Raw genomic sequence first — 27,680 nt, forward strand, 5'->3', positions numbered from 1 at the left:
AACAGTCTAGTAAGCCTGTAGCCTCAACTCAGCTTCAGCTTCAGCTTCTGCTTATGAGTCTTGCAATGTATAATGAAATGCACAGTGTTATGCACTTTATGGCCGCTCAAGCAATATTTGTTGGCTGACTTAATTGAGCTATATTTGCAAAATGGCAAGGATGTGAGAAAACTTTCCTACCTAAAAAGAAAGCATTCACAGTGCTAGACATTTGGTAGGCAAATAAACAGTATAATTTCAGCCTAAAAGGAAAAATACTCAATCCCCTATCCAATAGGTCTAGTGGCAAGGCAACCCAAATGTCAGCACCATGTTTCTGAAACTTAATTTAAAATATGATAAATTGTATGTCATCCACTTTGAGGACATTTCTTTCCTGCCTTTCTGCTCCCACTCGCTGTCCCAACTTCACATCCAGAAAATGTAACTAGTAAACCTAAATATTACCTGTCTGGTGATATTTCCAAGTAAAAGCATTGTGTCAAGCAGTGATTTTAAAAAATCAAATTTGACAGGGATGTCTTGGACAGTGTTTTAAAAAGAAATTGCCATATTCAACAGTGCACTTCCAGAGAGCAAGCGATTTGGGAATTTGCTCATCATTGTAACGCCACCCACACCTTCTATATCTGACTTAATCCACTGAGTAGCAAGGAACAGGTGACTGCTGTAAGATCTCTCAAGGACGGATGCTTACTTATGCCCATCATGTTTTTAAGTTTTAGAACAATAAGATATTTGATACAGTCTATTCCTTCCACCAACAGTAACTGAGTTCTAACTAGGCATCAGGGACAAGTGAAAATTAAGCGCTTTAAAGTTTCACCGTATCTCAGCTGAATTATTCCTTTGCCTGAAATAACTACCTTAAACCTATTCCCACTCCTTTTCCTGCCCTCATCACCTGCAAATGGCAATGTGGGAACAGATGATTAAGGTTAGAAGTATAGTCAAGACTTCATGAAGATCAAGGCAAACTGGTTCACTCTGGCAATTCAGTTCATTGTCTTACCCCAACTGTATTCTGTGTAACAAAATGCTGTTAGGTAACAGTAACACAGAACTAAAGAGCCTCTTGATGAAAGTGAAAAAAGAGAGTGAAAAAGCTGACTTAAAACTCAACATTCAAAAAACGAAGAACACGGCATCCAGTCCCATCACTTCATGGCAAATAAATGGGGAAACAATGGAAACAGTGACAGACTTTATTTGGGGGGGGGCTCCAAAATCATTGCAGATGGTGACCGCAGTTATGAAATTAAAAGACACTTGCTTCTTGGAAGAAAAGTTATGACCAACCTAGACAGCATATTAGAAAACAGAGACATTACTTTGCTGACAAAGGTCCATCTAATCAAAGCGATGGTTTTTCCAGTAGTCATGTATGGGTGTGAGAGTTGGACTATAAAGAAAGCTGAGCACTGAAGAATTGATGCTTTTGAACTGTGGTGTTGGAGAAGACTCTTGAGAGTCCCTTGGACTGCAAGGAGATCCAACCAGTTCATCCTAAAGGAGATCAGTCCTGGGTGTTCATTGGAAGGACTGATGTTGAAGCTGAAACTCCAATACTTTGGCCACCTGATGAGAATAACTGACTCACTGGAAAAGACCCTGATGCTGGGAAAGTTGAAAGTGGGAGGAGAAAGGGACGACAGAGGATGAGATAGTTGGATGGCATCACCAACTCAATGGATATGAGTTTGAGTAAGCTCCAGGAGTTGATGATGGACAGGGAAACCTGGCATGCTACAGTCCATGGGTTCGCAAAGAGTCAGACACATCTGAGTGACTGAACTGACTGAACACATTGGGTATCATAGTAGTTACTGAGCTAAATATTAGGTCTTGCTATCAGGTAGTAAGGTGGAGGAAAGAATGGAAGCACATGATGATAATCATTTTATTTGGTGCAATGAGTAACTTCTCCACCTAACAGCCAATAATCAGCTTCTGTTTTGCAAGGTGGTGAAAGAACTATAGGATAGTTTTTACTATGCTCATAACACTAAGAATAAGTTTACATTTTATTGAGTTCCAGGCACTGTGCTAGGTGTATTGTTGAAGAGCCAAAAAAAAAAAAAAAAAAAACCAAAACTGCTGGAGGTTATCTAGTCAAACAGATTTATTTTATACTTGAGGAAATAGGCCCAAAAAAGTCAATCTACAAGTATTGTGTCAGTCAACAGCAGGGTCAGGTTGCCACTCACTGAGCTATCCTAAAAGGCCTTGGTCTCTCTCTTAACATTCCATATTCCATAGAATAACTACAGCCTCTCTGGGTATATTGATCTTTGGGAAACTGTTCATTTTTTAATAGTACCATTAAAAAAAGTTTCAAAGTAATTAATTTTTGTTAATATGGTCTCACATGGGCAAATTCTAAGTATTCTTCCAATTTGAATGACAATTCTTAAGCTATGAGACCAGAATCTAAAGGTGAAAAGGAAACTACATTTTATAACACTAGCAGAGTAAAAGAAAGAAAGAACTGCACTGTCTCCTAAAAAGAGAAAAGTAAAACCCACGATTTTAAATGAGGTTTATACTGGCAGGCGGCAGGAGAGGGTAGAAAGACAGGTATTTAATTAGAAGAAAAAGAAGGAAAGGAAAAGGGTTACAATGTGGAGTGTGCAACTCAGCCTTCATTTCAACATGCACAGACTTCAGCAGACAGCTGGAAACCTGCCAGAGAACGAGGCCTTGGAAACAAGCTGGAAGACATTGGAGAGACTTTAACCAAAACAAACACCAGCAGGGGATGTGGTTGGCAGAGCTGAAAAAGCAAAGGACTCTATGAGTCACTCCAACATTAATTTCGAATGTTATCATGCTTCCATTTTGTTATACAAGGTATTTATACATCATTTTATATACATATATATTCACATATATATACATATGCACATATATATTATTTAGGTAAAAAATAACATTACAATCATTGGAAATATGCAATTTAAAATATAGAAAAGTACATCCACTATCTCACTACTCTATTAATATTTAATTCACTATTTTAATGTGCAAATTTTTAACATAACTGTAATCACAATATAAAAATAATATGCAATATGTAACACTGTAAACATAGTTCTGTGCTGCTAGATAGCTTCATAAACATTGCTTTTCAGAGAACTGAGATATTAACTAAGTTAAGATAATTTACAAAGGGGAAATGATAAATGGTCAACAAAGGGTGGGGGAGATAGATTGGGAATTTGAGATTGACATGTACACACTGCTATATTTAAAATGGATAAACAACAAGGACCTACTGTATAGCACAGGGAACTATGCTCAGTATTATGTAACAACCAAAATGGGAAAGAATTTGAAAAAGAATAGATACATGTATAACTGAGTCATTTTGTTGTATATCTGGAACACAACAATGTTGATCAACTGTGCTCCAATACAAAATAAAAATTTTTTAAAAAGATTTTTAATGAACTGCTAAATGCCAAGTATGGGCTAGCCTTAGAGACCAGTACTCTTAAAACAGTCAAAAGCTTTTCTCCACACATTTATGGTCCTGACCTGGTATAGAGAAGCCCTTGCAGTAGGAAAAATGTGAAACCATATCCAATTTCTCTCCCTCTCACCCATTCAGTAAAAGCCCTAAGCTTTAGGGGAAGGGCACCAAATGCTGCTCCTTCCAGGGTATAGGTGAAGACCTGATATAGCTGGGGGAAATATAAAAACATATTCAGTCCTCTACTTCTGGGGGAAGCACAGGAATCATTCCTAGATCCAAGCCATTTAGAGGTGTCTCACTAGTAACAGAAGAGCAGGTTAAGTAAGAAGGTCCCACTCTCATGACCTAGAGGCACAGGATCTGCCTAAGACAGGGGTTGAATCAGGAAAACAGAGAACTCTTCCCTGCCCTACTAGATGCTTAGTTGCTCAGTCATGTCTGATTTTTTGCTACCCCATGGACAGTAGTTCGCCAATCCATGGGATTTTCCAGGCAAGAATATTGGAGTGGGTTGCCATTCCCTTCTCCAGGGCATCTTCCTGACCCTAGTAAGAAGGGATAGCAATATACATACCTCTGGGGGAGGCAGGAGAGCACTGGGTGAGTATCTTTGAAGCACAGAGCACAAAGAAAAACTAAAGCTCATATCCCAGAAACTCAGAGTCCCCTGAGATGGTAAACACCCCCACAAAATACACACACACACAGAGGCACATGCGTGTGCACACAAAACAAAAATAAAAACAAACCCCCTATACATTTCATATTTAAACTGCTGAAAAACAAAGAAGAAAAATTTTAAAGGCAGCCGGAAGAAAAACACAAAGGAACAAAGACAAGAATGACAGCAGACTTCAGAAAACATGCAAGCCAGAAGACAATAGAGTATTATCATTAAAGTGCTGAAAGGAAAAACAGTAACTGTCAACCCCAAATTCTATATCCAATGTAAATATCTTTTGAAAATGGAGAGACTTTTCACATAAAGGCAGAGACTTAATTACCAGAAGCCCTGCACTATAAGAAATGTTTGAGGAAGTTCTTCAGGCTTAAGGATATCATACACAGAAACTTCGATTTAACCAAATAAATGATGATACCAGAAATAGCTCAAATGAGTATAAATATAATTTTTCTTCCTTTTAAATTGCTCTAAAAGACAACTAACTAAATAAAAAGTAGTAGTATTGAGTAGAGGGAACAGAGTAGTAGTAGTATGGGTTTATATCATATATAAGAACAAAATATATAATAACTATAAGCATAGTACACAAGCTGGGATACCACAGAGGGAAGTGGTAGAATATTACTTGAAGGTATACTGTGTAATATAAGATGGATATTGAAAAATCTTGATTATGGTAGTAGTTACATGATTGGACATATTTGTCCAAACTCATGAAATTGTTCACTTACAAGGATGAATTTTTCCAAGTGTAAACTATACCTCAATAAACCCTAGCTTAAAAGAAAGAATTATTATGCACAACTCACCTTTAACCCTCTTGACTTTTCTTCTTCTTATGGCATCACAATTCTGATGACTGCTGATGAAAAACCATCTTTTTGTGTTATCTAGACTTACCTTTGCTTTTTGCCTTATAAAACTGAGGGTTTTATTCCTAATATCTGATGGTGAAGAGAGCTATATACCTTCAAATGAAAGAAAGTGCTCAAATACACACACACTTAAATACACACCCCTGAGGAATTAAAACATGTGTAGAGCCATGGATATGACAAACGTGCCATAAAAAAGAGAAACTTGTATGCATAAGGTATAGGAATCTATGCACAAGGTGGCAAAATTTGCTTAGATCACACAAATGTTAACTAATCATTCAGTCTGGATGCAACTGGGATAACATAAACAATACATTTGCATCTGTATCACATCACTGTCTAAAGCTTATTGTTTCTGTTAATAGGTTAGGTCAAAATAACTTAAGAAAACTTTTACCATGAATATTGACATTCTCTGTTCCTTATACTCACCAAGTTTCTTTCTACTTTTAGGACTCCTCCACAATTCTATTTCTACTACTCAGTGTCTGTGCTATAAGTACCTTTGTACAAATTTTAAAGATCTCCCCACCCTACCTGGGTAGATGAATTTTAAAAACTCCTGGGCAGATGCAGCCCTAAGGGTACAAGGCCTGGCAAGCAAAGGGCACCTTTGTCTGAATTAGAAGGAAGCCCCTTTCACTGGACCCATTTCAGGATATTTCTACACAACCCATAAGGAGAGGACCTGTGGTCAGCTGACAGTAAGGATCAGTCCAGGGATAGTGATTTGGTATTTGAGGGATATGCCTAGGGAAGAGGAATCCTGCATTTGTACATATCATTATACAGGATTGAGAAAATGTCTATTCACCATATTAGAGTCGGGGAAGGGAACCTGATAAATGATAGGGCCACTAAAGCACCGTTATCTCCAATAGAACCCTTTACACTGCTCCTGCTCTACCTGGAATGAATCAGCGTAATCCTCTACAATCATACAATTGCTTGGCTACCTTATATTTGTTCTCCTGCTGTCAGTTTACCAGTGATTTCCCCAGGAAGGCTGACCCATCAATCTAAAATAAGCCTTCTTGTTCTTTACTTTTATATCACTAGGAATTTTCTTACAGAGATATATTACAATTGCAATTATATAATTATTTATGTGTTTACTTTTATATATTTGCCTCCTCCAACCCCCCCCGAGACACACACATACACACATTTAGTCACTTATACATTTCTAGTCCATAAACTCTAGAAGAGCAGGAACTATTTGCTTTGTTCACTAGTTTATCTCCAAAGTCTATCACAGTGTCTGTCATATACTTTGTGGTATATAAAAATCATTAAACAAATGCATAGATTTTCTTGTTAGATTATTTGGGAAACTATCACATACATGTGCACATTCAAGTACACAGGATGATATAGAATGCTATGGAAACTTTTGCAACATTCAGCTTAAAAGCTGAGTGTGAGTAGCTAGAACGGTATGGATATACAATATAAGACAAGTGATATTTTTATTTGGGTACGTATTATTTGAATTAGTTCCCTTTTCCTTTGGCAATTTTATTAACTTTCTGCTAATAATGTTTAGATCTTAGGTTTTGTTGGTTGGCTCACTATAGCTTTCTAAATCCATTTCTTTCATAATAATTCTCACAGTTGTCACTGAGCTATCTTAATTTGATTGTTCTCTCAAAGTGAAATATGCTTTGGCATTATTTGATTTGCAGTGTAGGGTTTTGACTTGAAATCATTGTTGTCATTAGAAAATGCAGAATGAAAACATAATGTAACTCCACTTACCAAATAGATTCTGCCATAAGTACCAAGGCCAATGGTCTTATCCAGTGAGAATATTCCAGTTGGATCCTACAAAAATGTACAATAAAATTTCTGAATTTTCTTGGAAAAACAGCTAAGCATTAAACTATATAGAATGATATTTTCAGTCTGCCTTGTTCCCTTAGAATTCCCGTGGGAAGAACCTAAGTGTTATTTACCAAAAGAAAACAGTTATCATAATCTCCCTGGACTGAGTGTACTATTTTTTTAAAAAAGCAATTGTGTGAACATTAAATAGTTGTACAATTAACTATCATAAAACTGTGAAATTGGTACAATCATGTCTAGGTGAGGCATATTCATAATTTAATTAGAAACACTATTAGAAGTAGAAAGAAATTAATTTACTTGCAATGAAAAACTTTTTTCATATCCATCTTTTGAGTGCTAACCAGAAAGGCAGAAAGTTTACCATACATTAATGGTAATATTGAGTAGATATATAATGATAAGTAGATATTGGCTATAAAGTCTAAGTTGTTTATTTATATAATAGCAATTTCCTTGGTGACTCAGTCAGTAAAGAATCTATCTGCAATGCAGGAGACCTGGGTTGGACCCCTGGGTCGGGAAGATCCCTTGGAGAAGGAAATGGCAACCCACTCCTGTGGACATAGGAGCCTGGCAGGCTACAGTCCATGGGGTTGCAAAGAGATGGACATGACTGGGCAACACACACACACAATTCTTAAGAAGAACATTGCTTCTAAATATGAATAACGAAACAAGATCATGGCAATAAAACAGTATCATTTAAAAAAAAAAAGAAAGAGTTGCTTTTGTTTGTTTTTAATTAATCTTTACATCAGCTGAATATGTTTTCATGGCACAAATTCACTGGTGATACAGTCTGTGTCTTAACCTTAAATGTGACATCATAGAAGACAAAATACAACATGTTTATCAACAGATTCCTGAGGTTTCCACATTCATCCTTAAACATTTTCTTACCTTGAAATATTGATATTAATGTCCTGTTCACCACAAAACATGGTTTCTTGAATTTTATCACTATTTAAACTTTTATCCTAGCAGTTTATTATGCTACTTTGGCAAAACATGTATGAGGTATGAGTAGATGCTGGTTTACACACAAAGTAATGGGAACATTGGCAAATTCTTGGAAATTCACATGCCTTATAGAAAGCACATTTTATATTCACAAACTTCATGTAACCTTGTTTGAAAATATTTTTATCACTGTGACAAATATGAGCTAAACAGAAAAACTATTGAGCAAATGCAATGTATATGACTGAAATTATAGACTCCTTTAAACTGGTGTGATATGTGTGTAACCTAGCAAAACTGTCATAGGAAAATGACACAGCTCTGGGATTACTTTAATCAACAAATATTCACCTGGACAGAGTCAGGAGACTGAAAGTTTAGTCCCAGTTCTGCCTTTAATTAACTATATGATATTGTGTAAGTTACTTACTCTCTCTGGGACTCAGTTTTCACATATATAAAATAAAGGCGCTGTGTTAGGTGACTTCCTAGCTCTAAAATTCTTTGGAAAAAAATCAGATTCTGACATTCGAAAATCCAGATGCTTCCAATGCACTGATATGACAATTGTTAGCAGGCTACTTTATTAAAATTTTCATTAAAATCAGTGCCACAATATGCACAATATCATTGTAGGAAAACAGTTTTGGGAAATACTCTCAATGAAAATACAAAGTTTTTTAAATTATAATTTTGAGAATATAATAAAAGTAAAAAGAGAGGTATAGTGGGTTTTGATAATAACCATATCATTGTTGTTATAATTCATTGAAAAAATTACGGGAAAAAGTTAGCCAACAAAGAATTTCCTAAGGTTCGACTTGAAGAGCTTATCAATTTAACATATTTGTTTAAAGGAGATCTTTGAGGAATTTATATGAGACATCATTAATTCTGGAGAAATAGCCTCTAGCCATTGGTCAAAAGAATCAACTATGTTAGCTGGTTCTTATTGGTAAACCATTCTTTTTATAGTTGAGGCTGCATTTTAGCTTTAAAAAATGAAAAGATACCATTTATCAGATAATTACTGCATTATCTGAACATGTTTATTTCCAAATCTTTGAATGCAGTCTTTAATTCCTTTTCTAACCCTCAATAATGTAAGTACCATACTCATACTTGAACTCAAGTATCTATTTACTCGAAAAAGACACCAAGGAAACAAACGGGAGAATAAAATGCCTGTGCAATTCTTGGAGGCCTTATTTTATCTATATTCATATTGTTTAGGAATTTCTTCCTGCTCACAAATGACTAAAACATCTTAAATTCATTCTCCTCATGCTCATACTTAATTAAAGAAGGTTTTAAAAACTTTCTTCTGTTCTTAATGGCAGCTAAATCTAGTATTCATTTATTCTAAGAGTATTTTTTTCATTAGTTTTATACAAGATTTTTTATTTCTGTCTCCACATTAATCTTTCAAAACTAAATGACTGTCAAACTGGGCAAAAAGAGGAGGGGTCTATGCTAATGACTAGGATAACATTACACAATTTCTTATATCAAATTTTCCACTGAATTATAGTCAGAGAAAGTTTATTCCAGGCTCCCAAGGGAGGAAGTACTGAGAAGTCAACTTTATTTTATTTTTTTTTTGGTGACTGTGAAATTCAAAGATTCTCACTAGCAGGGTCTTTATGATTACTTGGTCCTCTCCTCTGCCCTGCTATTTACAGATAAGAAAACTAGAATAGGAAAGATCTTAATGACTGTTATATTAATTTAGAGAATATTTGGTGGTTCAGTACATACTTCGGTGTTCCATTTGGTTAAAAAAATAGTTAACAAGAAACCTTAATTTGTGAAAGTTTTCCTCAAAAGATAGTACTGAAAGTCTAATTTTTAAAACATTTTGAATCGTAAAATGTTGGGCAAATACTCTGTTATATTTTTCTATGTGTCTAAAAATCTGCAATTTAAAAGTCCTAGTCTGTTTGCCCCCTGAATTCTAGAATTTTAGGGAGATATTTCTGTCTTCTGAATTCAAGAAGAGGTAAGAAAATGATCACATTGATGGATACTTTTATTAAGGGCTGGGGTTAAGGGTAACAGGAAGAAAAAGAACCACTAGAAGGCAGTGTTTGCTGGTCATGGGAGAGACAGATCTACAGAACCAAATACAGCAGAAATTAAGAACAAAGGGGAAATGATAAATGGTCAACATAGGTAGCAATACATTTCAGATTCAGAGCAGTAAAAGAATAGCACAGAAATTATTCTAGTAGTTAGCTAAAGAAAGAAAAGAAATTGCAAGTATCTAGAAGGAATAGCAGAGGCTATTGTTCTTTTGTTTCAAATATTAGAAGTAGTGACTTTATGAAAATAGTTTATGGATAGAGAAACTTAAAATGGCAGATATAGCAAAATAAGTGTCAGTAAGTTTCAGAGATATTTGGACGAGTGAGCTTCACAATTCGTGTGGAAATTTAAAAAGGACAATCGCTTCCTCTACACCAGCGTTTCTCAAACTGTGGACGGCACACTCTCCCAACATGAGACTCATCTGGGGATTCTTGTTTAAAATACAGATTCCTTGTCCCAACCATGGAAATATGAAAACAGCATTTCTGTGGATGGGCCCCAAGTTCATTCTTGAGAACTGTTCTGGTGCACTAATACAAAACCTACTGCTCTTGATATTGGGGCAGGGGACTGAGAAAACTGGCTGAAGTACAACGCTGTGTTGAGGTGGTGCTCTAGAATACCTAATAGAAGATAAGCTGAATATTTCAATCCTTGTGGACTAGAAGGTAAAACTGATTCCAAATAGGAGGCTAAGTAAGGGATTTGAGAAAGTGAAAGGTTCTCATGACTGAGTGTGGAAGGTAGGCTTGGGGGGTGGAAGACTGGGAGAGGTGGCAGTTTATATTTAAATATAAACCTAATGTAATTCAAATATAGATTTTTGGATCATGTACTATTTCAGATCACCTCTGCCACTACTGTCCTCCAGGCCTGTCTAATCCTGACCCCAATATAGATTAGGACTACACATGGTAGTGTCAAATACCAAGGCCACAGTCGTGAGGAATGTCATTACCATACTGGGCACAGAAGGCAAAGGGACTATCATAGTGAAAGACATGCCAGATTTGGAGATGAAGAAATAGTTTCCAGTTCCAAGGATGGAGTGACATATGTACACTAGGGAAAAAGCTTTTATATATATATATTATATATATATATATATACTATATATAATATATATATAATATAATATATATATAATATTATATATATATATATATCCCCAGGTATTACTGTTTAGGGGCAATGTGAAACACACAGATTACACACACACACACACACACACACATATATACACACACACAACTCACACCTATGTATAATGTTTTATATATATAAAACATAAGGCTTTTGCAATTCTTTTTTCAAAAAAACGAAGCATAAACCACAAATCTCTGTATTTTCTTTTCTGTTTTTCACCTGTAGGAAATATTTATTCAACAGTTAGCGAAAATGGAAAAATGATAGTAACCCATTAATTAACAAAGAAGACGTAGTTTACCCACCTCTCGTTCTCTGATTATTATGTTCATTCTCTCATTTTAGGGAATTATACAAAAAATGTACAGTTCCCCTCCTCTCTCCCTGTTTCCACAGCTTTCATTGTTGCTTACTATTTTAGGTTTTAAAAAATATCTAATAGCAAAAGTGTCAAACAACCTTCTACCACTTTTTTTAAATCACAATTTGCACAGCGAGCCTGACTTCTCTCAAAGGTCCTTGTTTTGTGGTCATTTAGTTGGCCAGCCATGAAATGGACATAATATATCAATTTTAAACTACAGCTGTATTTAAATATTCTATACTCTGCATGATTCTTTTCTGCTCAATATGAAACTCCAACGTCTGAATCCCCCCTCATTATCTGGCTTTTGCCATGCTGGTATACTTAGTGTTGACAAATGCCAACTTTTTTATCTCATATACATCCTATCGAGGATAATTATCACAAGGGATCTCAGTGTACGCAGGTTTCTTTGCTTGCTTTATCATGTCTATTTTGCACCAAAACGCAAACTTCCAAACAGGTAACTTAGGTATCTCTTGACCTCTTTATTTACTCTTATTTCTTCACCAACTTTAGGACATAAATCAAATGCAAAGAAATCACTAATCTATACAGTGATTACAGCACTGTACTAATCTATACAGCAACAGTGAACTTTTGACATCTCTAAAAATTTGATGTAAAAAAAAAAAGAAATTCTAAAGGGGGTGCTCTTCTTCCACTTGATTTCTTAGGGTTTAGACCTGGATGGATATTCAGAGGGAGATTTAGGCATAATTTGCTCACATGGTGAAGATCTCCATGATATAAAATGGCTCCTACATAATAGAAATTTAGAAACTGTTAGAAGTTGAGGACTTAATGAGATTTTCATAAAGTCTGTAAAATGAGCCAAACATCGATGTCCTGAGGTTTTGTATCTTCTCCCTACTCCTGCATTAAAAACTACCCTCATCTTTCTCCACTCCATCAATACCCAGAAAACTAATATTTCACTGAACTGCAGCCTTTCCCTTTATCATCTTGGCTCTCACCAAGTTCTTATGTCCCAGGCCCTAACTGGGTCAGTTAGTCTGAGCCATTTCCCCCCATTCTTTGCGGCAATCAAACCCCTTCTCCTTTTCCTCCTTGCTTTTGGGATTCCTTGCTCTGTCATTTCCAGGAGGTCTTTTCCATTCCTGCCTTTAGTCAATTTTCAAAAGAGTTTATTTCAGCTTGCCTATCTATGGGTGGTTTCCTTATTTACCCTAGTTTGCTTTTTTTTTTTTTCCCGCTTTCCCCCACAATACACAGATAATGTTGGAGGAGGGTAACGTTTCATTTGTTGGTTTTACACTTGGGGGCAAATCTAGTCAGAATATGAAAGTGCTGTTCAGAAAGGAAACCACCAATTGAGGCCTCCATATTCCAGAAATCTCATGTATACACCAAGTGGGAGAATACTTTTTAAAATTCTGTGAGTTTATTCTATGAAGCTGCATCAATAACCACAATGCTGATTACCTGTAATTCCACATATTTATATTGAGGTTCCCTTTAAAAAAGGCTAAGAACAATTTGCTAAAATGTTACCCATGTGCATCATCTCCTCCTCCACATTGGTTTTGTGTCAAATTGTATAGGTGAGGCTTGGTGAGTGCCCAGTGTTTGAGGGGAAGGGGAGTCTGCCATCATCAATAAGACAATATTTAAATGTAAATATGTATACGATTAAGGCACTGATACTTGGAATAGTCCTAAAACCTCAAGGTTAATATTTAGCTTTTCCCAAAGCAAGCAGGCCACTGCCCTGAACTATAGAGTTGCTTGGCCATCTTTCCAACATGGGTGCATGCTTATTCCCTTTCAGAGAGTCCAGGGACCCTTTACATTCAAGAGAGGGTGCGAGTGAAATGCCAGTCTAAAAAGGAACTTGAAAAACGGATTTGGGTGGGATCCAACATCTGCCAGAAGCCAGATGCCAATGAAATAAATGGCGCTGCTAAAAAAAAATTAAGTCTACTAATAACGACAGTGATAATAGCTCACCAATCAATTACAACTCCGGAGGAAAGCTGGGCAGTTTGGGAAAAGGAGAATCCACAAACGAAAATCATGAGAAAAAGTTAGCAAGTGATTAGAAACTGAGCGCAATACCATTTAAACACAAATTGGGGTGTGAAGAATTCACTTCTTCCCCAAGCCGTCGAGTTCTTCAGCTCCTGCAATACTAAAACGGAATTAGTGCCCTGGCAGAATAAGGTTTTGGAAAGTGCTATTCGAAAGCGAGAATGGCAACGGTTTGATTTTCTGGCCCGCTGTCACCCAGAAGGAAAGGTCAAGCCGAGAGTGGGCATCCCTTCTGGCAAAAGCAGGAGCAAACGACGGGGCAGCGAGGTGACAGAGGAGTGCTCTCAGGAAGCCACGCGTCGTCGCTCTCCTTGGGCCCCTGCTAGAACAAGTACCCGAGCACTTCTAGACCAAAGAGGCCACAATGGGAAAAGGTCCCGCTGTTTGTGGTTCGCACCATCCCACTGCCACCTCTCTCCACCACCCCCCTCTAAGCCTGGTCCTTCGCCTTTCCGCGAGTTTGGAGCGACTCGGGTGCCCAGAGGGACGCCCTTCCCAAAGCCCGTTCTTGGGGGTTCCCTCCCGCACTCGCGGTCTCCTGGAAGTTCTCGCCAAGCCAGGCTCCGGGACTTCGGTCCCCTCCCTGGATGCTCAGAACTCTCAGAAGACAGCCCTTGGCGGGGAGGGGGTCGACGGGCGTCCTCTACTCACCGGCAAGTGGCCTAGATCCGTGACTTCCTTGTCCCTCCAACCGCCAGGTCCCGCCATGGCTTCGAAGTGGAACCAGAGCAGGCGACTGGGTCAGGCACCCTCGCGGGAGTCCGAGGTGGAAGCGTACAGAGGTCCGACGAGGAGAGGGGAAGGGAGAGGGCCGGGAAAAGGAACGGGGAATCGGGGTTGGCGGCGTGGGAGAAAGAGGAGGGGAAAGTGGAGGGAACAGAGCGAGGAGTGGAGGGAAGCTAGAGTTTGAGAGGCGGGAAAGTGAGTCTGGCTAAGGCGAGAGAAGAGTCCGAGCGTCCGTCCCGGAGAGCAGGGAGCGAGAAGGGTGCTCCGCCGGCGAGAGCGCAGCGTCTGCCCGGGGCAGGGTGCGCCTCTTTCAGGCTGGGGAGGGGGGCGGTGCCAAGGGAGGGGGCCGGGGAGCAGCTCGACGGGGATTGGTGCAGCGTCACGTCGCCAGGTGGGCAACCGAGCGCCGGGGAGGCGGGCGAGGGGGCCAGTGACCGAGGGAGGTGCTGAAGGACTAACGGTTTGCTAGCCGGCCCCGGCGCCCGGCCCCTGCCCTGCAGCCCCCTCCCACCCTCTCCTAAGCCCGCCGCTGCGCCCGCCGCCCCCGCCGGCGGGTGTTCCACAGGAAACTTTTTCGAGGCAGCTGCCAGCCCCGGAAAACTGGTCCCGCTCCGCGCCGCTCCCAGTCTGGGCCCCACAGCCCTACCACAGCCCAAACAGCCCGCGCCCTCAACTCTCCACGAAACACTTGTGACTTTTCTAGTTGTCTGCCTTCTCTTTCTGCTCTGATCCTATTGCTCCATTTGTTGCAAAGACCCATCAGGCGAGATAAGGAGATAACTTACCACTGGGTTAAGGATCCGACCTAGGCGAGTCCCCGGTGCGGGCGGAGCCGGTAGAGAACATCAAGTGCGCCGCAGGGCTACCGCAGCTTGGCCTTCGAGGCCAGTAGCCGAAGGCAACGCAGCGTGAACTGGACCGCTGCGAAGTCCCCTCGAGGAGGATTGCATCTATTTTAGCCCTGGGCTATTGGTACCAGGCCCGGGCTGCTCAGTCGGAACCGCACCTGTTCACAGGTGCTGGGAGTTAAACGAGTCTGAGTTTCTGAAGCTTTGGTTAACCCGGGTCTGAAGTTTGCAGTTCGCCGCGTTCGCAAAGCTCAGAGAAAGTTCCTGCGCCCTTCCCTGTCTTCAGCTCTTTGGCCGGGTTTCATTCATTCGCTCCTTCTTTGCAAAACATTTCCGGGCGCTCAGGCTGTTCGCCTCCGTTTCCCCAGAAAGCGCAGGAGGTCCAATACACGGTTTAAGAGAATCTGACAAAGGCGCTTTAACTTGGAGAAGTAAGACACCTCTTGAAGAGTTTATGGGAAAAGGGAGTCGGTGTCTAAAACTAACTGCATTCTAAGCTCTTGCACTGCGAGGAACACTTTAGAAAACGCCCCAAAGCTGCTTACTTCCCCTGGAGCTCATCGACCACGTTGAGAACCCTCGCTCCGAACGTGATGTAGGGGGTTTGTTTCCGGTTTGTTTCTTTTCTAAGCAAAAAAGAAAAAAAAAAAAAAGAAAGAAAGAAAGAAAGAAAGAAAGAAAAAATTCTACCTCCTCTAGAAGGATTTAAGGAATGATTTTTCCCATAGACCTGGAGCTCACTATTTCTGACTCACGCCTTTCACTTTTGTTATTGTTTTCTTTATATGTTGGTGGATTTTGTTTATTTCGTGTCTGTTTCAATTTCCAAGTTTGACCCCTTTACATTCCTTAACCTCCGAGCCTCAGTGAGTTCTGTAATCGCCAGTCTATCTGAGGAGCCCGGTCTCGCTAAATAAAGAAAATTCTCTGTGAACGGGTACGGGGAAAACCAAATACTGCCTTCCCCCCAAAAGAGATTCGGTTGTTCTGGATCGAATTTTCGTGTTAATTCAAATATGATGTAAACCAAGCAAATTATATTTTCCAAGAATTCAAATCTTGACAACTCCACCGCACAAACTCTTGCTCTTTTTAACAGTTTTAGAATTCCTGTATGATCGGTAAAACTCTTCTAGATCTCTCTGAATATTAATCTGAAAATAACCTTTCATAACTAGAGCTGGGCAAGTGAGCTAGTTAATAGAAAGTTACACTTTTTAATACACACCTAGTTTTTAGAAATCAAGACACAGAGTCAAGAAATACAACATTTAAAGGATATCTAAAGAGAATCTTTGCTAAAGGGAAGAAGTGTTGAGACTTTTTAAAATTTTTTTAACAACGTGGTTTGCTGAGGGTAGGGTGTGGGGAAATGCCCTGTAGCCCCCGATGGCAGAGATTGTTTTAGCCTGTCTATGGGGACAAGTCCAGACCAGGCAAAAGAATCCAGGCTAGATCATTGGGCTGTCTAGTTGCAGGGCTCCGTGGGAGGCTAGCGGCTTCATGACTCCATAGGGATTAGCCACATCTCCTGGTGGGACCCCCGTGGTGGGGGGAGGGGAAGCTAGGTGTTTGACCAGAACTTGACAGAGAATCTACACATTTTTTAAAGTTATTATTATTTTCAAGGAAAAAGGAATCATGGTAGACCTTGGAAACTTTGCCTTGTAAGCTGGCATTATGGGGATTTTTGTGGCCAGCTTGGGGAAGGTCAGCCTGGCTAGCTGACCAGAAGGCAAATAGATGGCCCCTGAGCATGAGGCTGAGACAAACCCTGAAGTAGGGCACTTGTTTTCCACCTTCAGGGTTTCTTTTCCCCTCACCCACAACCATCACTGCCCCTTCCCCCTTCCAAAGTGTTTTTTTTTTTTTCTCTCTTTCTTTCCTGACCTCAAACAGCATAAAAATAACCTCAGTCAATCCAGAGTCTAGAAACTTGTCAGATTGTCTTCTACCCAGAAATAATTTCTCTGCCAATACATTATTTCCTGTATATATTCCATCCTTTTCTCCTCCAATCCATTCTGTTATCTTAAAACCCTGTGCATTTTGTAACTTTTGGTTGTTGATTTTTAATAGCTAAAATTTATTGAGTATATGTTATATACTGGAATAAGTGTTTTGGAATAAGTATTCTGGAATGTTCTGGAATAAGTGTTTTGTGTATGTTATCTCATTTAATTTTGTCAAAAATTCTTCCAGCTTTTAAATCATCTCTGTCTCATAGGCAGGGAAGTTGAGGCACAGAGAGATGGAGTAACTTCCTAAAGCCTCACAGCTAGTAATTGGAGGAATCTGGCTTCCAATTCAGGCCGTCTGACTCCAGAACCCACTTGTCAATGACTGTTGAAGGGTCAGTGCATATTTTGAGACTGTGTGAAGAGGAGCCAAATTCAAAAAAGCTTCAGGGTAAGTGAGATCAGATGACATTAGTTAGGCCCCTGAGCTATCCAGTTCCCCTTTCCCCCTTTTCAGCCTTCAAGCCCTCCTAACAGAAATAACAAGGGCTTTATAAAAAGAAATGGAGCCCAGCTATAGCCCAAGTGACCTGCCTGAGCAGAGATTACCAAGTGGATCACCTCATAGGGAAAAACCATGGATTTCAAGCTTAAGAAACTTCCAGAGGGAAAAAAAATCCAGCAATTTTCAATGCTTGCAAAATATTAAAATCTATTCTTATTCCTTCCAGAGAGATTTTTTGGCCAAGAACAGACCTTATTCAGCGGAGACTTGTAGGAGGCTGTGTTTGTGAGCAATCATACTTAGCTGACCTGAGATGCTAAATGGCAAGGTTACAGCCAGTTAGCTCGGTAAGAGTACTGCAGACATGGTGCCAAGCGTATGGGTTTGATCCTCCAGAGGGCCAGTGTGTATCTCTCTACTCTTTGACCCTTGATAGCACCTCACCTCCGGGCAGCCAGCGATGCCTTTTTAGAATAAAAAAAGAAAACTCCAATGTCATTGCTTTCATCTTTGTATACAAAGAATTGCATATTCATTTTTTTCATGTAAATTGTTAACTACCATAAGCTGGAGAAATTACACTGACAAGCATGTGTGTGTTATGAAAAATACAGATCCAAAAGAGTATAGGCTGCTTTTCCTTCTTTTTTTTCATTTATACATTTATAATTGGCAATATATATCTTAATAGGCACTTTAAAAATGAAATTTATTAAGCATTTACACACACAAAACAGTCTGCCATTTATTATTTTTCTTCTACTTTGACACCTAGGGTATGGAAACATATATCTTATAAACTTCTGTTAGGACAAGTTTTCTGCTTACAAATAAGGTTACATAGCAATCTTCTTGAAAAGATACTTTGTACATTTGTGATTGTAAATACTCAAGGTCCAATATTTCCCAGATTACTGTGAGCCAGCTGGGGCAGACTACCTTTTAAGACTCTAAGGGATTCCTTTCTGAAGGAGGAACGTCCTTTGGGAACCATCGGGCTAAAGAACCTGCTTAAGGTTTTCTTTTCTTTGGAGACAATTTTGAAACTGTAGGATTTCTGCTATAGTCCTCAACAATCTTGCCACTGATTCTTTGGATTTTTCCTATGTCTCACTCCTCTGAGGACAAAGCAAAAAAAAAAAAAAAACCCCACAAACCTGATGTTTCTCAGGCTAAAGGTCATGAAATGTGCCTTCTGACCATAGTTTGCAAAGCTTCTGTTACTTGTCGTGGAATGCTCTTAAGCTCGGCATGATTTGAGCTATGCTTGTTTCTAAAATGGGGCCCTGGAAATCTGATCCTGGCTGAACATGGGTCTTGTCGCTATTGAAAACTGGAATGCTACTCTAAAAAAAGACAATTGTTTTATAAAGAGAACTAAAACAGGGAAATTAAAACCAAAAGTCAGATGAATTTCTGAAGTTAGCCATGGGGCTTCCTTTTCCCCCATTCTTTTTCACTCTTTGAAGGCCATACCATTCTAGTCTTGGAATTCCCAACCCAGCAGCTTCAGGCTAGCCAGCTTGCCTCACTCAGCAGAAACACAGAGGAACACATTTACTGTGATGGTAGTGAGGCTTATGCTTCAAGACACCTCACTTGCACTTCTAAGGACCTGGGAGTGGTACTAGTAATTCTGTATTGGCAATTTTATACTCTGTTTTGAAGTGGGCGCCCCAAATTATAAAAGCTTCAGATTCAACAGAACTTGGATTTGGCCCTGAATGCATAATGTATAGAGAGCACAGTAAAGCTGAAGTATATTCATGCGTGTGTGTGTGTGTGTGAAAATCTCCATAATATTACTGAGACTTACAAAATAGTTGTTGCAAATAGCAGTCCACAAGTAGAGTGTGTGTTTTGAAAAGAGAAAAATGAAAGAAAAGAGAAATAACACTGAAGTTTAAGAATTTAAACATCTACATAAAAAGGAATACATTATTTAAGTAGAATGGATATCCTTTTGATTGAAGATTAAAAGAAAAGAGAAAACGGAAATGGTATCATTATGAGAGTATGCTGCAAACTAATGATTGGAAATAAATGGGCACTATTTTCCTGAATCTAGATCATAGCACTGCCACTAGGGAAAGAAATAATAATGACAGTGAGCATATGTTTAATGTTTTATAGTATTGTATTAGAAAATATCAACACTTTGGAATGTCAAGCAACTCAAAGTTGAATGCAGAAAAAGATAACAGTCTCTACCTTCTCTATCGCATCACATTCTACCACCACAATCCCCTCCCTCTGGTTGTTAACAATTTGATGTACACCATTTTCTATAATGATAAGCTTTAAGAAAACACTTGCATACATGGTTCTCTCTCCTTATTCTTTTGCTCTTTTATTTTTTAATTTATATCTTGAGAAGTGGGATTCTTGTTCATGGTTCTGTCTTGTAGAGAGCAACACATGCATGTACAAATACACACAGAATCAAGAATGTTCTGAGAGAGTATTACTTCAACAAAAAAATATTGTGATACCCTACACAATAGTGTAGGATAAGGAGAAAATTGATGGAGAGCACGGACCTGTTGCACTTAGGGACAAAGCTCTAGGCTCAGAAAAATGAAAAACTAAAAAAAAAATTTAAAAACCCTGTGTATGTGGTTGTGGTGATCTTTGGAATATAAAAGAAGTGTTGCAAATTTGAAAACAGGCAAAATTCCAATTTTAAAAACAGAACAAAAAAATAGGTTGTTGTTGTTTAGTCGCTAAGTTGTGTCCAACTCTTTGTGACCTTATGGATTGTAGCCTGCCAGGCTCCTCTGTCCATGGGATTTCCCAGGCAAGAAAATTTGATGTTGGTTCTAGGGGAATTCTCACAGAATATTATATAGATGGCTCTTAAGAGGTAGTCCCCAGGAGCAGGGATATGTTGATAAGCCTCCGTGACAAACCAGCTCATTTTCTATTTTGAACATATTCTATTTTGTGACATCAACCTTCTAGGTACCCCTCAGTGAACCAGGCATCTTGTCATTCATGACATGAATTTTTATGGTGTTCTCCCACAGTTGATGAGGGCTGGCCTGTGTGGCCAATAGAATATGGATGAGGTGATAATATATGCTTTATAAAGCTAGGTCATAAAAGACATTGAAGCTTCTATCTAGGTCTCTCAGATTGCTTGCTCTGGTGGAAGCCATTTGCCAGGGTTTAAAGACATTGAAGCAGCTCTGTGATGAGACCTACATGGAGAAAAACTGAGGATGACATTTGATACCATCTTGCCACTTGTGTCTTTGGAAGTGAATTTTGTAGCCCCATTCAAGCCTTAAGATGATAGCACTAAATGGGTAACATCTGATTGCAAATTCATGACAGACCCTGAGCTAAGCCATTCCTAAATTCATGACCCATAGAAAACATGAGAGATAAGAAAAGGTTATATTTTTACACCACTAAATTTGGGGATGAGTCGTTGTAAAGCAGTAAATAACTGATCAAATGAGTTGCTCACCAAATAGACAAGGTTACTCCTACAGTCAGTGTGTCTTCATGTCAGCAAAGAATCTTATAATACCCTCTTACACAAAATAGACAAATGTGGGCTGGAAAAAGCACAGAAAGGCATGATTAGATGAACAAAACAGTTGACTGATGAATCAATAGCAAACTAATGATAACTTGTGATACTGATATAAGGCTATGCTGAGCATAATGAAATATACATTCCAGAGTAGAACTATCCCATAGAACTTCTGTGGTGGTAAAATGTTCTATATTTGCACTGTTAAGTATGATAGCCTCTAGAAACGTGTGGCCAATTACTTGAAATGTGGCTGTTACAACTTAGGAAGGGGATTCTTAATTTTACTTAGTTTTAATTAAGGTAACTTTAAATTTGTTTATACAGTGCATAATTTATACAGTGAATAAGTTAAAATCATACAGTTGCTAAAGGCCACTATACTGGACAGTGCAGCTGTCTATGATATAAGGTTTGTTAAAATTTAGTGGAAAAATAAATAGAATCTTAAGGACAGAAACTCTAAAAAGAATGTGATACAGATTTTCTGTCCTTGTCTTTGTGCTCAACTCATTTATCAATGCTGTAGGTGACAACATGAAAGACATGCATGTAACTTTTGTTGATGAACCCAAACTGTAAAGAATTATTAATCTATAGGTTGATAGCATTTTTCTTAGGCCTGCCACTCCAAGGTCGAGTAAGGAGGGAGTAAAGCCGTGATTGGGCTGAGACATAAGATAGTCTTTAGGTTTAGTTCAAAGGAAAGGGTTCCAAGGCCAAAACAGGGTAGAGAAGACAAGCAATAAATTGGGCATAGGTTTGGGAGGCAATGAACCAGACAAGCTGAGAAGATAAAACTAAAGATGAGACTGGAGCTGCCAGGAAGCTAAAATGATGAATGAGCAGGGGGTTAGGAAAGAGAGGCAGGGGTTAAACTGAAGTGGAGCGAAGAATACACTCAAATGAAGGCCAGTTCCTGCAGGCTTTTGGTGCCTTATTTCTCTTGATTTTCCTTATGGCATTCCCTCTGGGCATGGGATAGAGCATCATATCAATTCTAAAGAGAATCAGACTGTTCAAGAGTCTAGAATTCATCTAAACCAACCAGATGACATTTTACAGATATAAGTGTGAATTTTTATATCTTGGTTTGAAAAGCAAATAATTCCAAAAGAAGAAAGAATGCAACTAAACTTTAAAAGGTATTGTTAATCTAGTATTGCAGTGATACCAGAAAGACCAGTAAGATAACCAAATCAAGGACAGTTTTCTTAACTGTACCCAGGTAAATACACTTGATGGAGGCTGATTATTTCAGAATATTACATTTAAGCAAATTAAATAGTCTCCAAGCTAGGGAAAGTGAATAATGGTGAATAATCTAGAAATTATGACATTTGGAAAGGTTGAGGGACTGGTGATGTACAGCCTTTTGAGAAGACTCAGGGAGATGGAGTAGCTAACTTTACCTATTTTTAATGGGAAGTCATAATAGAGGAGAATCAATGGATATGTTCCAAAAGATAAAACATATAGCAGTTTAAAGAAGAACATTCTAATAGTTATCACTGTAAAGAATTAGCTGCTTTATAAAGGAAAGTAATCTCTCTAACTGGAAATATTTTAGGTGGAGACTACATGATCATCGGCCCTGGATTTGTACAAAGAACTCATGGATTAGAAGATCGATTGAACTAAAGCAACTCTAAATCCTTTTCAATTCGGAGAAACTGCAACTACAGTTCTTTTCCTCTATATGTTGTGGTCTCTGGCTATTCACTCAAAAGACATTGCTATTCTGTTTCCAACTTAGGGACATGTACTATCCTTAAGTCACACCCATGAAACTACATTTTATATAAAGTCCCAGAACAAATGCTACACTTGGTTAGAATGCAAAGACATAACTAGCTATTTTTATATGTGGAACAAGTGCCAAGCAATGCAAACATTGCCACCACTCCTTCCCTCTCCCTTTAGCATCCTTCTGATCCTAGGGGATACCACACCAAGTGCACTCTCAGCACGATCTGCAAATATCTATTTCCATTTCTTCTGCTTTTCTCTTTGTGGTGTTCAAACATCAAGGAGGGTCTTTAAGGTCAGGGTGTGTATGTGTGTGTGTGTGTCTTGGAGGGGTAATGTGTTACCTTTGGAAATCTGTGACTATGCTACTTTCCCAACCATAATTTAGGGAACAAATCCAACCAAGTATTCCTCTTGTAGAGCTTCCAAGAGGAATCTGTGAGAGTGTACATGACCTACATGATATACATTCTCATCCAAGAAGGATACTGAAAGCACAATGATAGTATTCTTTAGTATTTTTTTCCTTTTCAATAACCATATATACTTGCTGTAACAAGTCAAGTCATATAGAAATATGTAAAGGAGAAGTTAATAATCACTTCTCCTCCCATCTCACACCACTGAGATAAGCAGTGTTAACAGTCTGGGTTTTATATTTCCATGCTTTCATCTTTGCTCATAAAAGTATATGCAAACATAATATATTTTCCTTTGTTTTTTAAATGAGAAGGGAAGATTATACTGTACATATCACTCAGCCCCTTGCTTTATTTCACTTAGTATTTTATATACATCAAAGCTTATAGTTCTAACTTACCATCTCAAGAGCTTCAGGAAAATACTTAAAGCTTTGACCACATAAAAACTAAAATAAGTCAATGGACCTGGAAAAATATTTGCAATATATATGACCAACAAATTCTTAACTTCACTAATAGACAAGAAGCTACTGAGATTTGACATAGGAAAAAAAATCTCCCTTATGGAAAAATGGGAAGAAGTTAGGAATAGGCAATTCACAGAAGAAGAAATATAAATAACCAATAAATATTTAAAAACTTGCTCAACTTCATAGAAGTCAGGAAAATGTAAATCTAGAGGAAAAACATATTTCATTAAAATTATGAAACTAAAAAACTTTATTGTGAAAAGAGGGTAACAGTAAAACTATGAAATAGTGGTATACAGAGTAAAGCATTGCCAACATCCATTGGATCATCAAAAAAGCAAGAGAGTTCCAGGAAAACATCTATTTCTACTTTATTAACTACGCCAAAGCCTTTGGCTGTGTGGATCACAACAAACTCTGGAAAATTCTTAAAGAGATGGGAATACCAGACCACCTGACCTGCCTCCTGAGAAATCTGTATGCAGGTCAAGAAGCAACAATTAGAACTGGACATGGAACAACAGACTGGTTCCAAACAGGAAAAGGAATACATCAAGGCTGTATATTGTCACCCTGCTTATTTAACTTCTATTGCAGAGTACATCATGCGAAATGCCAGGCTGGATGAAACACAAGCTGGAATCAAGATTGCCAGGAGAAATATCAATGGCCTCTGATATGCAGATGACACCACCCTTATGGCAGAAAGTGAAGAAGAACTAAAGAGCCTCTTGATAAAATTGAAAGAGGAGAGTGAAAAAGTTGGCTTAAAATTCAACATTCAGAATACTAAAATCATGGTATCTGGTCTCATCACTTCATGGCAAATAGATGGGGAAACAGTGGAAACAGTGAGAGACTTTATTTTGGGGGCTCCAAAATCACTGCACATGGTGACTGCAGCTGTGAAGTTAAAAAAGATGCTTGCTCCTTGGAAGAAAATCTATGACCAACCTAGACAGCATATTAAAAAGCAGAGACATTACCTTGCCGACAAAGGTCCATTTAGTCAAAGCTATGATTTTTCCAGTAGTCGTGTATGAATGTGAGAGTTGGACTATAAAGAAAGCTGAGCACCAAAGAATTGATGCTTTTGAACTGTGGTGTTGGAGAAGACTCTTGAGAGTCTCTTGTACTGCAAGGAGATCCAACCAGTCCATCCTAAAGGAGATCAGTCCTGGGTGTTCATTGGAAGGACTGATGTTGAAGCTGAAACTCCAATACTTTGGCCAACTCATGCGAAGAGCTGACTCATTTGAAAAGACCCTGATGCTGGGAAAGATTGAGGGCAGGAGGAGAATCGGACAACAGAGGAAGAGATGGTTGGATGGCATCACCAACTCGATGGACATGAGTTTGAGCAAGCTCTGGGGGTTGGTGATGGACAGGGAAGCCTGACATGCTGCAGTCCATGGGGTCGCAAGAAGAGTAGGACATGAGTGAGTGACTGAACTGAACTGAAGAGCAAAGCATAATAGTTCCATCTTCACCTTTGCAGTCTCACTTTTCATGAGTTAAGAGTATTTATATTTATGACACAATTCACCATGCTCTTACAAGCCTAAGCAAACCCATAACAAAGGATATCCTTTTACATTATTTTTCCTTACTTTTTAAATAATTGACTTAAATATTATTTCAGTTTCATGTGTACAACATAGAAATTAGACATTTATATACAATACAAAATGATCACCACAATATCTAATAACTGTCACCACACAAAGTTATTACAATATTATTGACTATATTTCCTGGGATGTACATTACATCCCAGAGACTTATTTATTTTATAACTGGAAGTTTGTACTTATTAATCTTTTCATCTATTTCACCCAACCCCTCAAGGACCATCAGTTTTTCCCTCTATTTCTATGGATCTATTTCTGGTTTGTTCATTTGATTTGTTTTTTAGATTCCACATATAAGTGAAGCATTTTAGTATTTTCCTTTTCTTACTGACTTATTTAACTTAGCATAACATTCTCTAGTCCTATCTATGTTGTATGCAAATGGCACAATTTCATCCTTTTTATGGCTGAAAAATATTTCACTATATAATATATATATACATATGTACACACATATATCAGATATTCTTTATCCTTTCATCTGTTGATTGTCATTTAAGTTGCTACCATATCTTGACTATTGTAATTAATGCTGAAATGAACATGGGGTGTGTATATATATTTTTTCTAATTAGCATTTTCATTTTCTTCTGATAATTGTCCAGAAGTCGAATTGCTGGTAGTTATATTTTTAATTTTACAAGGAAGCTTCATACTCTTTTCCATAGCGGTTGCACCAGTTTTCATTCTTACCAAGAATGCACATGGATTTCCCCCGTTCTTAGCAACACTTGTTAGTTCTAACCTTTTTGATAATAGCCATTCTGACAGGTGTGAGGTAATAGATATTTCATGGTGGTTTTGATTTGCGTTTTCCTAGTGATTTGTGATATTCAACATCTTTTCATGTACCTGGTGGCCATTTGTATGTCTTCTCTGGAAAAATATAGATCTTCTGCCAATTTTCAATCAAACTTTTTTATATTGAGTTGTATGAGTTCTTTATATGTTTGGGATATTATCACCTTACCAGATAAATGATTTGCAAATATTTTCTCCCATGCCATAGGTTGCCTTTAAATTTTGTTGATTGTTTACTTTGCCATGCAAAGTAGTTTTATTTAGTCCCATTTTTAGTTTTATATAGCCCTGTTTCTTTATTTTTGTTTTTGTTCCCTTGTCTGAGGAGACAGATTCAAAAAATTATTGCTAGGATGGATGTCAAAGAGCATATTGCCTATGTTTTATTTATGGAGTTTAAAAAAATTTATTTATTTTAATTGGAGGCTAGTTACTTTACAATATTGTAGTGGTTTTTGCCATATATTGACATGAATCAGCCATGGGTGTACATGTGTCCAGTTTCAGGTCTTATATTTACCGTAAATCCATTTTTTGGGTGCTTTTTCTTTGCTTGCTTGTTTAGGGAGTAAGAAAGTGGTCCCCCCACCCCTGAAAAAGTGGTCCATTTTCATTCTTCTGCATGTAGCTGTCCAGTTTTCCTAGCATCATTTATTGAAGAGGCTGTCTTTTCCCCACTGTATATTCATAGCCACTTTATAATAAGTTAATTGGCCATGTAAGCATAGGTTTGTTTCTGGGCTCTCTATTCTGTTCCATCGATTTGTGTATTTGATTTTGTTTTCATGCCAGTACCATACAGTTTTGATAACTATACCTTTGTAATAAAGTTTTAAATAAGGGAATGTAAAACCTCCAGCTTTGTTCTTCTTTTTAAGGTTGCACTGACTATTTGTCCACCCCCACCCCATGGCTCCATACAAATTTTAAGATTGTCTGTTCTAGTTCTGTAAAAAATTGTCACTGGGATTTTTATAGAGATTTCATTGAATCTGTGGATTGCTTTGCATAGTATGAACATTTTAAACAATATTAAGTCTTAAAATCCATGAGCACAGGGTATAGAAAGAAAGAAAGTGAAGTCACTCAGTCGTGTCTGACTCTTTGCAACCCCATGGACTGTAGCCTACCAGGATCCTCCAACCATGGGATTTTCCAGGAAAGAGTACTGGAGTGGGGTGCCATTTCCTTCTCCAGGGGATCTTCCTGACCCAGGGGTTGAACCCGGGTCTCCTGCATTGCAGGCAGATGCTTTACCATCTGAGACACCAGGGAAGGAGCCCCATACACGGTGTATATTTCCATTTATTTATATCATCTTCTATTCCTTTCATCAGTACCTTATAGTTTCCTGAGTACAGGTCTTTCACTTCCTAGATTAAATTTATTCCTGAGTATTTTATTCTTTTTGATTCAATTGTAAATGGGATTATTTTATTACTTTTTTTCTAATAATTTGCTGTTAGTGTATAGAAATGCAAAAGATTTCTGTGTATTGACTCTGTAACTACAACTTTACTGAATTTATTTATA

General features: G+C 38.3%; 1 protein-coding gene across 2 annotated transcripts in view; it reads right to left on the reverse strand.

Annotated features, from left to right (window-relative positions):
* The window catches only part of NRK (Nik related kinase), a 130,767-nt gene extending 116,278 nt beyond the window's left edge, over positions 1–14,489 (reverse strand). For both annotated transcript variants that reach the window (XM_065915509.1, XM_065915510.1), the window contains exons 1-2: positions 14,148–14,489; positions 6,797–6,862 (exon numbers count right to left, since the gene is read on the reverse strand). In XM_065915509.1, coding sequence (XP_065771581.1) covers positions 6,797–6,862; positions 14,148–14,204 — 123 coding nt within the window. In that variant the 5' untranslated portion in view covers positions 14,205–14,489. The remainder of the gene's footprint in view (positions 1–6,796; positions 6,863–14,147) is intronic.
* Between the last annotated feature and the right edge of the window lie 13,191 nt (positions 14,490–27,680).

Source organism: Muntiacus reevesi, chromosome X (assembly GCF_963930625.1).
Source record: "Muntiacus reevesi chromosome X, mMunRee1.1, whole genome shotgun sequence".
NCBI lineage: Eukaryota > Metazoa > Chordata > Mammalia > Artiodactyla > Cervidae > Muntiacus > Muntiacus reevesi.